General features: G+C 45.4%; 1 protein-coding gene across 3 annotated transcripts in view; it reads left to right on the top strand.

Annotated features, from left to right (window-relative positions):
• Positions 1 to 14,663, top strand: part of ANGPT1 (angiopoietin 1) — a 237,128-nt gene that overhangs the window by 134,557 nt on the left and 87,908 nt on the right. For all 3 annotated transcript variants that reach the window (XM_074986754.1, XM_074986756.1, XM_074986757.1), the window contains one exon: positions 10,656 to 10,888. In XM_074986754.1, the coding sequence (XP_074842855.1) occupies positions 10,656 to 10,888 (233 nt within the window). The remainder of the gene's footprint in view (positions 1 to 10,655; positions 10,889 to 14,663) is intronic.

Here is a 14,663-nt window from a genome sequence, read left to right on the forward strand (position 1 = left end):
GAGTGATGATTGAAAAGGTGGTAAACTCTTTGCTAACAGACCTTGCAGTAGGGTAGTCTCTTCATGGTGAATGAAGTTTTAAGGGTTAGATTAGTTCGAATAAATCTTTAAAATTACAGGTTGAACTACTTACGTCTGGTAATCTCTCATCCAGCAACATCCATGGTCCTGCAGGACCACAGGTGTTGTAGGACCAGAGAATCGCAGGGCTGTTCTGGATCTGCATCCATAAAGCAGGCCTGGGACCAGAGCAGTGGCCAGCAGCCCCCACCGGCCTTGTTGCAGCTTGGAGGCAGGGCTGGAGCCCCTGCAAAGTTCAGTGCTGGGGCCAGAGCTCCTGCCAGTCTGTGGGGCTGCAGCCAGAACCAGAGCTCCTGCCGGAGCATGGGGCTGAGACTGCAGCCACCCACTGGAGTGTGGAGCAGGGCCTGGAGAGTGGGGCTGGGGCCAGAGCTACTTCCAGTGGTTCCTACCACAGGGTGGGGCTAGGGCCAGAGCCCCTGTCTGCTAGAGCCCTGTGTCAGCCATGGGTGCATAGGGCTGGGGGGTCAGATCACTGTGGTAACCTGTGGAGCGTAGAGTCCCAGGGCAGCAGGAGGCTGTGGCCACCTGGGGCAGAACCCCTGGACCTCCCCTAGTCCAGGAAATTCTGTCATTCGGAACCTGTCAGGTCACGACCATGCCAGACCTGGGCGGTGCAACCTGTATCTGAATTTCTTTGGAATTGTTTGATCTCAACAACAGACTGAAAAACTCTCAAATAAGATTTCTGGTAGTGATTTTTAGATGTTCCTTGCTACAAGCATCATTGGTGAAATTCTGATCCCTCGGGGGTGAAAGACCATGACAACAAACTTTTCAAGCTGTTTAGGTATTCCTGTTTTTTCAGACCAATCAGAGCAGAAGCCTGCAACCAAAATAATGTTTTGCTCATTTTGAGTTTTGAGAGATGGTTCTCACTGTTTCTTAATAAACCTGAATTGTATTCAATGGGTTTACGTTATTAGTGAATTTGTCACATGGAGTTTACCCTGTCCTCAGAGCACATTCTTGTTCTTCATAAATTTGAGGTATTTGTATTTAAAGAGAGCAACACTGCAGGGATGCATGTTACTATATACACATTTCTTAACAATTTACTAGTTTTGCATAGCAAAGCATAAAGTAACCAGATGTTCCGTCACCCCATCTTTGCACCACATGTTGTTGATGCTACACTCATAAAGATGTGTTATTGTTAAAGCAGTAAAACATCTGTAGGCTGTATCTCTTGCCATACACTCATGGACAAGGAAGCTCTATGCATTGTCATCTTCTTCCTCCTTGCCTGACATAGTCAATGTTTCTATAAATAAAAAACTGTTAACTGTCATCAACATGGATTCATTTACTGTAAAGAAATGTATGATAAGAAACAAACAATGCATCAATCCATATTGTGGCAGTCAGTCCATTTTTTCAGTGAAAATATTAAGGCTGTACATAGAGGTAGTGTTGTATGGTAAGAACGACATTCTGTCCTATACAGGTTGGGTGGCCTGATGTGAATTTAGAGAGCATCTAATCTTGCCCTACCACTCACCACCAGGGAAAAATTCCAACCTAGCAACCTCAAGAACGGTGTCAGCTATTTCATGGTCCCACACATCGTCACCCTAGTGGGCATTTGTTTCAGACAGGGTCTCTGCTTCTCCTTTTCCAATTAGCTATATTATTATAATTATTAAAAGCTGACACTGTACAAAAAGTTACACTGTAAAAGTTGAAATGCGAAAATCAAAATGAAACATTTTGGCCTTATCAGAATGAACTATTTTGATAATTTTCCACGGAAGTGTGATGGAATTCATAAGTTCCTGCCAAAGTTTAAGTTGTGTTGCTTCAGTATTTTTCTTACAGAAAACTGTTTAGTCTGAATATTTTTGACCAGCTCTGGCTAGAAGAGACCTATAAGTTCATCTAGTCATAGTACATAATACAGGATGTATAATTTCACCTAATGATTTCTGAATAAGCTGTAGCTGAACTAGTGCATCCATCCTGTACACCTACATTCAGCCTTATATCACAATGAAAAAGCAGTCATGTAGCACTTTGAAGGCCAACAAAATAATTTATTAGGTGATGAGCTTCCATGGGACAGACCCACTTCTTCAGATCTATAGCCTTACCAGAACAGACTTAATATATAAAGCACAGAGGACCAAAAATCATTATCGAGGTTGATATCAAGGTTGGGGGACAGCAATTACCTGACCTATTACAAGGAATCTTTTACACATTTTGATGTTTTAGCTAACTCTTAACTTCTCCACCCCCACAATCCTCCGCCCCCACAGTCCCTCTGCTCTTCTAATTTGCCAACCTTGATAACAGTTTTTGGACCTCTGTGCTTTATAGTTTGAGTCTGTTCTGGTAAGGCTATAGACCTGAAGAAGTGGGGCAGTCCCACAAAAGCTCATCATCTAGTAAATTATTTTGTTAGTCTTTAAAGTGCTACATGACTCCTTTTTTGTTTTGATAGAATGCAGACTAACACAGCTACCTCTCTGTCACTATTCCACATTCAGTGTTGATTAATGTCTCATGATGGAAAATTAACCACATGCTTAGCCATTGTATTAAAATAATTGATTATGCTCACTGTTAAAAATGTGGAATTTGTTTCCATTTTGAATATTTCTAGCCTCAATTTCCAGTATAGTGGTTCTTTTTATATATTTGTCAATGAGATTAAAGAGCCTTAAGTATCAGTCATCTTCTCCCTTCCAGCTGGGGGCAAAGTTGATGCCAAGAAAGTGGAACTTTGATTACCTAGATCTGCCTGGTTTTCACAGACAAGGATGAGAAAAGATTGCACAATGTGGTTTTTGACTGTCCTCTTAAGTTCAAAGTCAATGTTTGGGGGGAGAATGGATTTGCTATGGGTTTTACTTAGGGGGTCTGCTTTGCTAGCTGTTTAAGCTTTATATCGCTCTAGTGTGCCCAGTAAATCCAGGGTATGAGTACAATCTTTAAACTGTTATCATTTGTTACAGCTCACATTGAGTCTGTGATATTTAATAGAAACAACTCCATATGGATTTTATTACATTTCTCAGTTAGCTGTAATGACCTGAAATAAAGAAGGCATTTTGCCACTGATCTGTTACCCAGCATTAAAAACCAAGGTGCCAGGAAAGAGAAAATAAATAAAATATACGGCTAACTTGGACCGGAAATGGTCTATTAGCAAGTTTGAGACCAATGGTCACCTCATAATAGCCACGTCTACACGTGCTGGCTACTTCGAAGTAGCCATGCTAACTTCGAAATAGCGCCCGCCACGTCTATACCTGGCGAGCGCTATTTCGAAGTTGACATCGACGTAAGGCAGCGAGACGTCGAAGTCACTATCCTCATGAGGAGATGGGAATAGCGCCCTACTTCGACGTTGAACATCGAAGTAGGGCACGCGTAGCTGATCCGCGTCCTGCAACATCGAAAGAGTGGGGTCCGCCATGGCGGCCATCAGCTGAGGGGTTGAGAGACGCTCTCTCCAGCCCCTGAGCTCTATGGTCACCGCGTGCAGCAGCCCCTTAAAGCTCCCCGCCCCCTGCCTTCCTGTGCAGGAAGCTGAGAGAGCATGTAGGCGGTAGCACGGCCACGCGGCCAGCCTGCATGCCTCCCTGCAGCCCAGAGACACCCCCCCCCCCGTGAAGGCCGCCTGCCAGCCCCCCAAGCACCCCCAGGGCAACCCCCCCAAGGGGAGCCAGGGCTCCCAGGCTGGCAGCCATCTGGGGAAGAGGCACCAGGGCCTCTCCTGAACGGAGGCCGAGATCCAGGACCTGCTGGGACTCTGGAGCGAGGAGGCGGTGCTCCAGGTAATGGGGAGCAAGAGGCGGAACGCGGACATGTTTGCTTGGCTGGCTGAGGGCCTGGCTGCCCAGGGTCACCCTGCCCGCACTCCTGACCACATCAGGAGTAAGGTCAAGGAGCTGTGGCAGGGTTATGCCCGGGCCCGGGATGCGGCCAGCCGATCTGGGGCCTCCCCCGCCATTTGCCCCTTTTACAGGGAGCTCAGGGAAATCCTGGGCCCCCGGCACACCTCCTCCCCGCCGGCCACTCTTGACACCTTGGCCGACGAGCCCCAGCAGGCCCCGGAGGTGGAGTCTGCCCCAGAGGCAAGCCCCGCACCCCAGGGGCCCCCCCAGGAGCCCACCCCTGGGATGCCGGAGGAGGAGGAGGGGGAATCCTCCTCCAGCGATGGGGAGCTCCACATCATGCTGCCGTCCCGGAGCTCCAGCAGGGCATCCGCCCACAGGGTGTCCCCCGACCGTGGGAGTGGACCGTCAGGTATGTACACCCCCCCCCGGTGTTGAGGGGCAGGGACAACAGACATGACCAGGGCCCTCCACATGCCCAGATGACCATGGCCCCAAGGACAGCAATGGCATGTCCCTCAGAAGCGTGCATCAGCCCCTGCCCCCCCAGCACGACAGTGCCATGCCCCATCCCTGGGGATGGGGGAGCAGAACCTAGGGTCCCCCGGGGGGAGGGGGTGGGACACCCATCAGCAGCAGCAGCATCTCCCGGGGACAGGGATGGGGAACCAGCAGCAGAGGGGTGTGGGGACAAGGGCCACGGCTCAGGGGCCACACTAACGGCTGTCTCCACTCTTCTTCCCCCCCGTGTTCTGCAGCTGCACCATCGGAGGGCACGGAGAGCACCGGCGAGGTGTCAGTGGTCCCGGAGAGCCCACCGGGGCCATCACTGCAGGCCAGCTCCTCGGCAGAGCACCGCAGGGCAGGGCCAACGGCGGACCCAGCACCACCACCGGATGGCGATGGACCCCCAGCTGCTGGCGATCCTCCGGCGGCAGCTGGAGGTCTCGGAGCAGCGCCTCCAACTACAGGAGCGGGCGCTGGCCTGGTGCCAGGAGGCATGGGGGGCCTTTATGCGCATGTTTGAGCGCATCGTGGACTACCTGGGCCCCCCATGCCGCACCAGCCACCGCTCTGCCCGCCCTGCCTGCTCCACCCGCCGCTCCACCCGCTGCTCCACCCGCCATCCCACCACCGTCCGCCACTGAGGGGCCTTCCAACGAGGGGGACCTGGGGCTTGCTGACACCCGCCGGCCGTATCTGCCGGTTCGCCCGGCCCCCAGCCAGCCTCGGCCAGGGCTGAGGCCGAGGTGAGGGTTGCGCCCGCCAACCCCCAGCACTGGATGTTAGGGGGTGCGGGGCCCAGGATGTGCCCCCCCTTTGTACATATCCTCTTTATGTTGTATATAGTTTGTATTAGACCCCTGTTATTTTATGATACCTGCCCCCGCATGTAAATAGTTCTCCCCTTCCTTGTGTTCCACTGTTTGTTTATCATATAATAATATATAATATATTTGTAGTAATAATATAATAAGAGAATTCACCGTTTTGTGGTTTCATGAACAGGTCTATTTTTATTTGCAAGAAAAGTGTGTGTGGGGGGTGCTCTTGGGTGCTCTGTGGTGTGGGCGTAGGAGCAGGGAGTGTTGTGGAGGATGGGGGGTGCAGTGGGGGGCCTGCCAGCGTTCACCCCGCAGCCTGGTCGAAATGGGCCCGCAGGGCCTCCCGGACCCGGATCCCCTTGGGGTCCACCTGGCGACTGGGGGCAGTGGGTGGCTGCACATCAGCCCTGCAAGCCTCCACAGCCCAGCCCTGAAAGAATGCCTCCCCCTTGCTCTCGACCAGGTTGTGGAGTGCACTGCACACGCCCACAGTCTGGGGGATGTTGGTGGGGCCTGCATCAAGGCGGGTGAGGAGACACCTCCAGCGCCCTTTGAGGTGGCCAAATGTGCACTCAACCACCTGGCGCGCGTGGTTCAGGTGCGTGTTGAAGCGTTCCTGGCTGGCTGTGAGATGGTCCGTGTAAGAGTGCATGAGCCAGGGCTGGAGGGGGTACACCGCGTCTGCAACGATGCAGAGGGGCATCATGGTGTCCCCCACAGGGATCTCCCGCTGGGTGATGTAGGTCTCCGCCTCCAGCCAGCAGCACAGGCCCGAATTCCTGAATACCCGGGCGTCATGGGTGCTGCCAGGCCAGCCAACATAAATGTCCAGGAAGCGGCCCCGGCTGTCCACCAAGGCCTGGAGGACCACTGAATGGAGCCCTTCCTGTTCAGGAAGCATCCTCCGCTGTGCTCCGGAGCTTGGATGGGGATATGGGTCCCATCCAGAGCCCCAAAGCAATTTGGGAAGCCCAGGGTGGCAAACCCCACGATGGCAGCATCCAGGTCCCCAAGCCCCATGAGCCTGTGGAGGAGCAGGGCGTTGACGGCGCGGACGACCTGCAGGGGAAGGACATGGGAGAGCACCAATGAGGGGTGTGCAGGCTGTGTCTGGCCCTCCACCCCCAGGGTTCCCCTCCACCCCCAGGGCTGCCTCCCCTTCCCCATGGGTCCTCTTACCTCCATGAGGACAGCCCCGACGGTGGCCTTGCCGACGCCAAACTGCTGGCCCACGGATCGGTAGCTGTCTGGAGTGGCCAGCTTCCAGACAGCGATGCCGACTCATTTCTCCACACTGAGGGCACGTGGCATGGCAGTGTCCTGGTGCCTCAGTGCGGGGGTGAGCCACTGGCAGAGCTCCAGAAATGTCTGCCAGCTCATACGAAAGTTCTGGAGCCAGCGGTCGTTGTCCCACTCGCCGAGCACCAGCCGCTCCCACCAGTCAGTGCTTGTGGGGTAGCTCCACAGCTGGCGGCGTGTGCGTGTGGCGGGGGGTTGGGCGGAGGACAGCAGGGTCTGGGGTTGCTTCCTCCTCCCCTGGGGGCAGCTCCTCTTCTATGACTAAAAGGTGATTAGCTGCCTCCTGCATGGCATTGAGCAGGGCAAGCACTGTTCCTGCAGGGGCGGCTGGGTGGACCTCTGGCTGCTGCTGCTGCTGCTGCTGGGGGTCCATAACTGCTTCACCTAGGTGTGCATGCCTGTGGCTCTGCAGACCGCATGCTGTGCAGGCTGAATGTGTCTGGGAGGGGCCCTTTAAGGGAGTGGCTAGCTGTTGCCCTGGAAGTGCTAGTCCGCCCTGTGACCCTGTCTGCAGCTGTTCCTGGCACCCTTATTTCGATGTGTGCCACTTTGGAGTGTAGATGCTCCCCTGCAGCTCCTACTTCGATGTGGTGCTGCCCAACGTCAACGTTGAACGTCGACGGCACCAGCCCTGGAGGACATGTAGACGCTATTCATCGAAATAGCTTATTTCGATTTCACTACAAATAAGCTATTTCGATGTAGCATACACGTGTAGACGTAGCTAATATGAGAAATACCTTCTTTGGCATATACTGGAGAAACACTGGTCAAAAGTTCAGCAGATGGGAGGTTTTCATTTGTTAATCAAATATTAATGAAAAGCTTGATTTGCTGAACTCTAACAATAGTGTCAAAGTGATGGCACAGACAGGCCTCTAGGATGATGCTTACATGTGTCCTAGCTGTCCCATAGCCTTCACAACTCTTCTCCTAGATATACTCAAACCCTCCTTTTGATCTTTATAAAATGTGTACGGTGTGAGTGGGGTGGGGGTGAGGGTGTATGAGGAAAAGGAAAGTGTTCTAATGCATTTATTTTAAAATTAATTATAAAAGGTGTTGAAAGTTAGTCATTGTTATGCAGGTGTACCTGAGATTTTCCTCAGTGAGATTCAGAAGCCCTCTGAGCGACCATATGACTCATCATCTTCATTTTTTATTGAACAAGGAGAGTTCCTTATAAGGAATTTTAACAAAATCAGGATCCCACATTAAAAATCCAACTTTTTTTTACCATATGGGAATGGAATCTCATTTGCAATATGGAAGCGGGTACTATCTTCACTAGTCACTTAAAATCTCCCAATACAATTTAAGAAACATAATTATACTGTAATATCAACCTATACTCTATTAAAATTATATAAAAGTTTATCCAAAATACTACCTATGTTACTGGGTTTTATTTTGTTTGTTTTTTGTTTTTAACCAAAGTTGTCCTTAACACAGTACATTCTAATGATCTAGAAGTTATTTGCACTGGATTGATTATTCCAAGGTATCTTGTTAGCATACCTAGAAAACCTTCAGCTAAACTATCTATTTTTCAGTATATTGTACCATCATTTTCTTCACTGTAAATGTGTGTAAAGTTGTCAGGGTACAGCTATAATGCTAATCTTCCATTTGATTAATATCAGACTGACTGCAGGATACATTTATTTGTTTCTTGCTTAATATTTAGCATATAAAGTCTGATACAAAGCAATTACAAGCATGTGCAGCAGTCATGACTGAGAGAAAAACATAAGGCAGTGACATGAAGGAACAGTTACAGTTTTAGGTACTGGTCCTAAAAAGGTCTGCATAAATCTTTGTCGTATGCATCCTAGAATAGTCAAGGAGCTGATGGAGGAGGTGTCTGAGCCATTAGCTATCATCTATGAAAAATCATGGGAGACAAGACAGAAGACTGGAAAAAGGCAAATATAGTGCCCATCTATAAAAAGGGGAATAAGAACAATGCAGGAAACTACAGACCGGCCAGTTTAACTTCTGTGCCAGGAAAGATAATGGAACAAGTAATTAAGGAAATCATCTGCAAACACTTGGAAGGTCATAAGCTGATAGGGAACAGCCAGCATGGATTTGCAAAGAACACATCACGTCAAACCAATCTGATAGCTTTCTTTGATAGGATAATGAGCCTTGTGGATAAGGGAGAAGCAGTAGATGTGGTGTACCTAAATTTTAGTAAGGCATTTGATACAGTCTGGCATGATATTCTTATCAATAAACTCGGCAAATACAACTTCGATGGGGCTACTATAAGGTGGGTGCAAAACTGGCTGGATAACCATACTCAAAGAATAGTTATTAATGATTTTCAATTCTGCTGGAAAGGTATAACAAGTGGGGCTCCGCAGGTGTCTGTATTGGGACTGGTTCTGTTTAATATCTTCATCAACGATTTAGATATTGGCATAGACAGTACGCTTATTAAGTTTGCAGATGATACCAAGCTAGGACGGGTTGCGACTACTTTGGAGGATAGGGTCAAAATTCAAAGTGATCTGGACAAATTGGAGAAATGGTTTGAAGTAAACAGGATGAAGTTTAATAAAGACAAATGCAAAGTGCTCCACTTAGGAAGGAACAATCAGTTTCATACATACAGAATCGGAAGCAACTGTCTCGGAAGGAGTACGGCAGAAAGGGATCTGGGGGTTATAATGAACAACAAGTTAAGTATGAGTCAACAGTGTGATGCTGTTGCAAAAAAAGCGACCGTGATTCTGGGATGCATTAACAGGTGTGTTGTGAACAAGACACGAGAAGTCATTCTTCTGCTCTGCTCCGCACTGGTTAGGCTTCAGTTGGAGTATTGTATCCAGTTCTGGGCGCCACATTTCAAGAAAGATGTGGAGAAATTGGAAATAGTCCAGAAAATAGCGACAAGAATGATAAAAGTTCTAGAGAACATGACCTATAAAGAAAGGCTGTATGAATTGGGCTTGTTTAGTTTGGAAAAAATAAGATTAAGGGGGGACATGATAGCAGTTTTCAAGTACCTAAAGGGTGCCATAAGGAGGAGGGAGAAAACGTTCTTAGCCTCTGAGGATAGAACAAGAAGCAATGGGCTTAAACTGCAGCAAAAGAGGTTTAGGATGGACATTAGGAAAAAGTTCCTAACTGTCAGGGTGGCCAAACACTGGAATAAATTGCCTAGGGAGGTTGTGGAATCTCCGTCTCTGGAGATATATAAGAACAGGTTAGACAAATATCTGTCAGGGATGGTCTAGACAGTACTTGGTCCTGCCATGAGGGCAGGGGGCTGGACTCGATGACCTATCAAGGTTCCTTCTAGTCCTAGCATTCTATGATTCTATGATCAAGGCCTCTGATTGCAATATAAGAGCCTTCTGCTCTGCAAATGTAATGGGCTGCTATGATGTCAAAGCTTATGGGAGGATTCAATATGAGACTCTGCTAAAAATAGATGCAAGTTGTCTGGGTATTATTCTGTTTTTCTTATAGTCTTTCAAAAGTGCTTTCCTGAACCGGTTAGACTGCTGTTTAAGTATACGTAGCATTGGTTCCATATCCCTTATCTGGCAAGTTGTATCTTCTTACACTCCCATCTCTGCACCACAATTCTGTTCCAACCCACCTTTTTGTTCCCATCTCTTAACACATTGCTCCATCAGCTCCACCAACAGTGTTGTTACACACCCTGTTTATCTTTTCTCCCTCTCCTGACTCTATGATGTTTCTGTATGTGCAAAAATACAGTTGAACCTGCATTTCTAATTCAGATACTTAACTACCTGTGCAAAGTGGATAACTATATGCACAAATTCCTGGCTAGATACATACATGACCACTTGTGCATACAGTTCCCCAAGGTAGGTGTGCAAGTTAGAAATGCAATCGAACTAAGGAACTGCTTAGAAAGTGAGATCCTCAATGTCAATGTTGTTGGGTTCTAGATGAAATATACCAACCACTTGGCTAAACTTTCTAAGTGAAGTTATGGCTGTGAATTTATTGCCTTTTTAAGCATCAGCTATTCATGTGCTGAACTCTGCATACAACCAAATGATAAAATAGATACCAGCTTCCGTAGCAATGTATATTGAAACTAATGTCTACTATTTTTTTTAAGTTTACTTGAACATAAAATATTAGAAATGGAAGAAAGGCACAAAGAAGAGTTGGATATGTTGAAGGAGGAAAAAGAGAACTTGCAAGGCTTAGTCTCACGTCAAAGCTACATAATCCAGGAGCTAGAGAAGCAGTTAAACAAGGCCACAAACAACAACAGTGTCCTGCAGAAGCAACAGCTGGAATTGATGGACACAGTTCACAGTCTAGTCAATCTCTGCTCCAAAGAAGGAGGTAAGAGAATAACATCTTTAGAAGTCTCAGATATTTCTTACCAGAACACCCTATTGTGTGGGAGCTGAGGTGAAGGGTCAAACTGACTTTTATAGAGCTGAAAACAAAAGATAATTTGACATTCTGAATGAATCCAGGACAAAATAACTTTAGAGAACATTTGAACATAGATAGATCTTGAGATATTGCTGAGGTTGAACCTGGCACCAAGAAGTCTGTTTGACTTTTTTTTTTTTTCGGTTTAAATAACAGAGAATTTTTGTGCCACATCTTCAGTTGTTGTTAAATGACATCACTCCACAGATGTAGTGACACCAATTTATAGCCACTGAGGATCTAATTCCATATGATGTTGTTTTTCAGATGTTTTCTGAATGTTTATGTTTCTCTTTGTTAATATCATTGTTTATATTACTTGTTTGTGTCCTGTTTTACCCGTTGCGCAGTGGGTACTGAACACACACTGAAGATGGAATGGGTGCTGCCCTGAAGACATTCCAATACAAATGCAGACTGACAGGAATGAAATGGCAAGGGGTAGACTATATAGCCAGTCATCAGGGTTATAACTGATTACATCTTACTAAATCATTTTTAAATGTATTATTATATGTACAGATCTTGAGGGGCAATCTCTAGTTGCTTCTTACATTAGCAGTTATTAGTCAACACAATCCTGTAGGTATCAAGAAAAAATTCTTCTTCAGTATGGATTTTAATTGTCAGAGAGTAATGGCATTGCAGCCCAGCTCAGGAGAGGTATTCCATGCATCAAGAGTAGCTTGGAAGAAATCACTGACTTGTTAGAAAAGTGGATAAACAGTTTGTCAAAGGGTGGCATCATCTGGTGAGGAGGTGGATGTGGGAGAGAATGAAAAGGGTAGAGAAGAAGATAGGACAAGCAGAGCCTGAGAGCACAAGTACAAGAGTTGCTGAGGAGGTGGAGATGGAGTCAAAGAGAAATTCCAGAGAGAATTCATGAAGAAGATGACAATGAGAACTCTGAATAAGAGAGGTGATCTTTATAGGTGTGTCCTGTATGGACTCTAAAGGTGATATTGTGGAAGTCAGGGAGGTCCAACAGAAGGTTGAAATAAAGGATGTGTGATTTGGTAAGGAAGAGGTAATCATAAACTAGGCAAGAGGATCCAGAACTGAGTTGGAGGAGAGGTACTCAAGGCAAAGGTTGCAAACTGCATATCAAATTAATTAAGAGGTTAAGGGAAGAAAGAAAATTGATCAATAGGCAAGTGGGGCCAAAGGATGACATCTAGAGAGAAAGTCCAGAGTATATGTGGATTGTAATTATATAACTGATTACTGTACCAGTATTTGTTTCCGTACATACAGATGACACATATTTAAAAAAGAACCTTCCATCTGTATCCTTCTAGTATGATAAAACTACAAAAATATTTAATAGATGATCCTACCTACTTTGTTCCCTAAAGAACATTCCCGTGCTATTTGTGCAGTTCATACCTGAATGGCTCCAGTGACTAGGATTCCATGTTTTCCCTTGGGAGATTTTTTTTTTCAGATTCAGACCTTATTGATGGCACCATTTTTTCTCATGTCCATTTCAAATGCTCTCTTTCTTTGTTGCTTTGACTTAGTCCGTGCTAAACAGTTCTGCTGCACCTTCAATTAAATAAAACCATTTTTAAAGAATATGCTCTCACACCAATAATTCAGCAATGTGCAGCAATTCAAATCCTCTAATATATTTTATAGTCTTCTGGCAAGCAAGCCTGGCAGAGTTTTGCTCAGGCCATTTTAACAGCGCTCAGGAGCATTTTAAAATTAATATCAATGTGAGAGAGATATTATTTTCATACAGAGATGAACTACAAGCTGTTGTAAAGATTGAAAACAGATTTTTCTAGCTATCGTGAATTATATTCAAACAAAATGCTCCCCCTCCTCTTCTTTCTGGAGATGTCAGACATCGGTTGGCTCTTACAAAGTCTTTGAACCAGGATTTTTTTCAAAAGAGATGTCTAAACTTAGCTTATTGGGTCCAAATTTAGGTGCCCAAACAGGTGAATTTTCAAAAGTGCACAGCACCAAACAACTCCCACTGAATTCAATGAAATCTACTACATGCCCGGTGCTTTTGGTACTTAAGCTATTTCTGTGCATGAATATAGATTTGGTAGCCTAACCTAAGGCACCCCTGTGATTCATCATATTTCTTTGGCTACAGTTATACTAGTGAGTTTTGCCGACAAAACCTTGGTTTTGCCAACAAAACTGGAGGGGAATCCACACGCAAAATGTGTTTTGTCAACAGTTTGTCGACAAAACTCAGCACTTTTGTCAGCAGCATTCCGCCTCTCAGCCATGAGGCATAACACTGCTTTCGACAGATTCTGTAGACAAAAAAAACTGTGTGGAAACTCTGGAGGAGCCTTCTCTCAACAGACAGGGCATCTAGAACAATGGGAAGTCCTGTCTGCTGTGCTTTCGGGCGCCTATTTTGTCAAGAGAGCGGCCAGCCAATCCAGAAGCATAGCCTTTGTATTTAGTCACTGCCTTAGATTCTTGCTTAGAGACTATGTTGATTGGCACATTGGAAATACCTAGGCCTGGATATAAAGCAATTTCATAGAAGCACCTCAATTTGTTTTATATTTGAATCTATCTGACTTAAGAGTTTCGGGAAGTAAATTGTTTCTCAAAGAATTAAAGAAAAAAAAGAAAGAAAAAAACACCAGACTATTATAGAGGAATCTTGGACACTAACACATATATTGATATTTTTAAACTATTACCAGCATATTGTGAAAATAATTATTACATCTACTTAAGACTGTTCAAAGTACAAGCTAAGTATGCTGGGAAGAACAGTTGAAACTATTCTAATTTAATTATGACCACCCAGGGAAAATATGCAAGGTGCCCTTTAATTAGTTAAACACATGTATGTGCCATCTGTGTACTAGCATTCAAAGTACAAAGTGAGGGTAGGATTTTACTGAGTGATAGATAATAACATTTAAAATATTATTTATGAATTCTTGGTATGTCCATGTTTTTATACTGTGCTCACTTCTGGTCATCCGATATCATAAAGGATATCAAAGAAATAGAAATGGTACTAAGTAGGGCAATGAAGATTCTAAGACTTCTGTTTACAGAGGAAATATAAATATCGGGCACTTTGTTAGAAGACGGGAGGAATAAGATGATATGCAATAGGTATATGAAATAATGAGTGGTATAAGAAGAGTATTTAGACTCTCCCTTCTTACCTGTTGATATAAAACAAAAAGAAAGAAGTAGCTAATAAAATCAAAAAGGCAATACATTTTTCATTGATTAGAGAAAATACTTAATAACCTTGTGGAACTCATTGCTGCTTGATATTATTTAGACAAAGAGTTCAGTAGGATTTAAAAATGATTAGACAATTATATGAATAGTAAGAATACCCATACTAAAATTACGCAGGGTAAACTTTGACAAGGGACATAAACTCTCAAAGGACAGAACAAGAACTAACTATCCATCCTTGAGATTAGGATGAAATTTACCCAATGTTCATGTCATCTATAAACATGATTATCGACAGGTCACACTTTCTGATTAACAGAGACAGCCTTCAGAACCCCAAAATGTCTCAGTCACAAAATCATTTAGTTTGACAGACCAAACAGCACAAAAGACAATCTCAGCTTGCATTTAAAAAGAACAGTTTGTAGTCTTCCTCCTTCAGACAAAAGCTTTGTAAAAGTGAATCAATGTGAACTATTCCAAATGGAGGAACAGGGCT

Source organism: Carettochelys insculpta, chromosome 2 (genome assembly GCF_033958435.1).
Source record: "Carettochelys insculpta isolate YL-2023 chromosome 2, ASM3395843v1, whole genome shotgun sequence".
NCBI classification, from domain to species: domain Eukaryota; kingdom Metazoa; phylum Chordata; order Testudines; family Carettochelyidae; genus Carettochelys; species Carettochelys insculpta.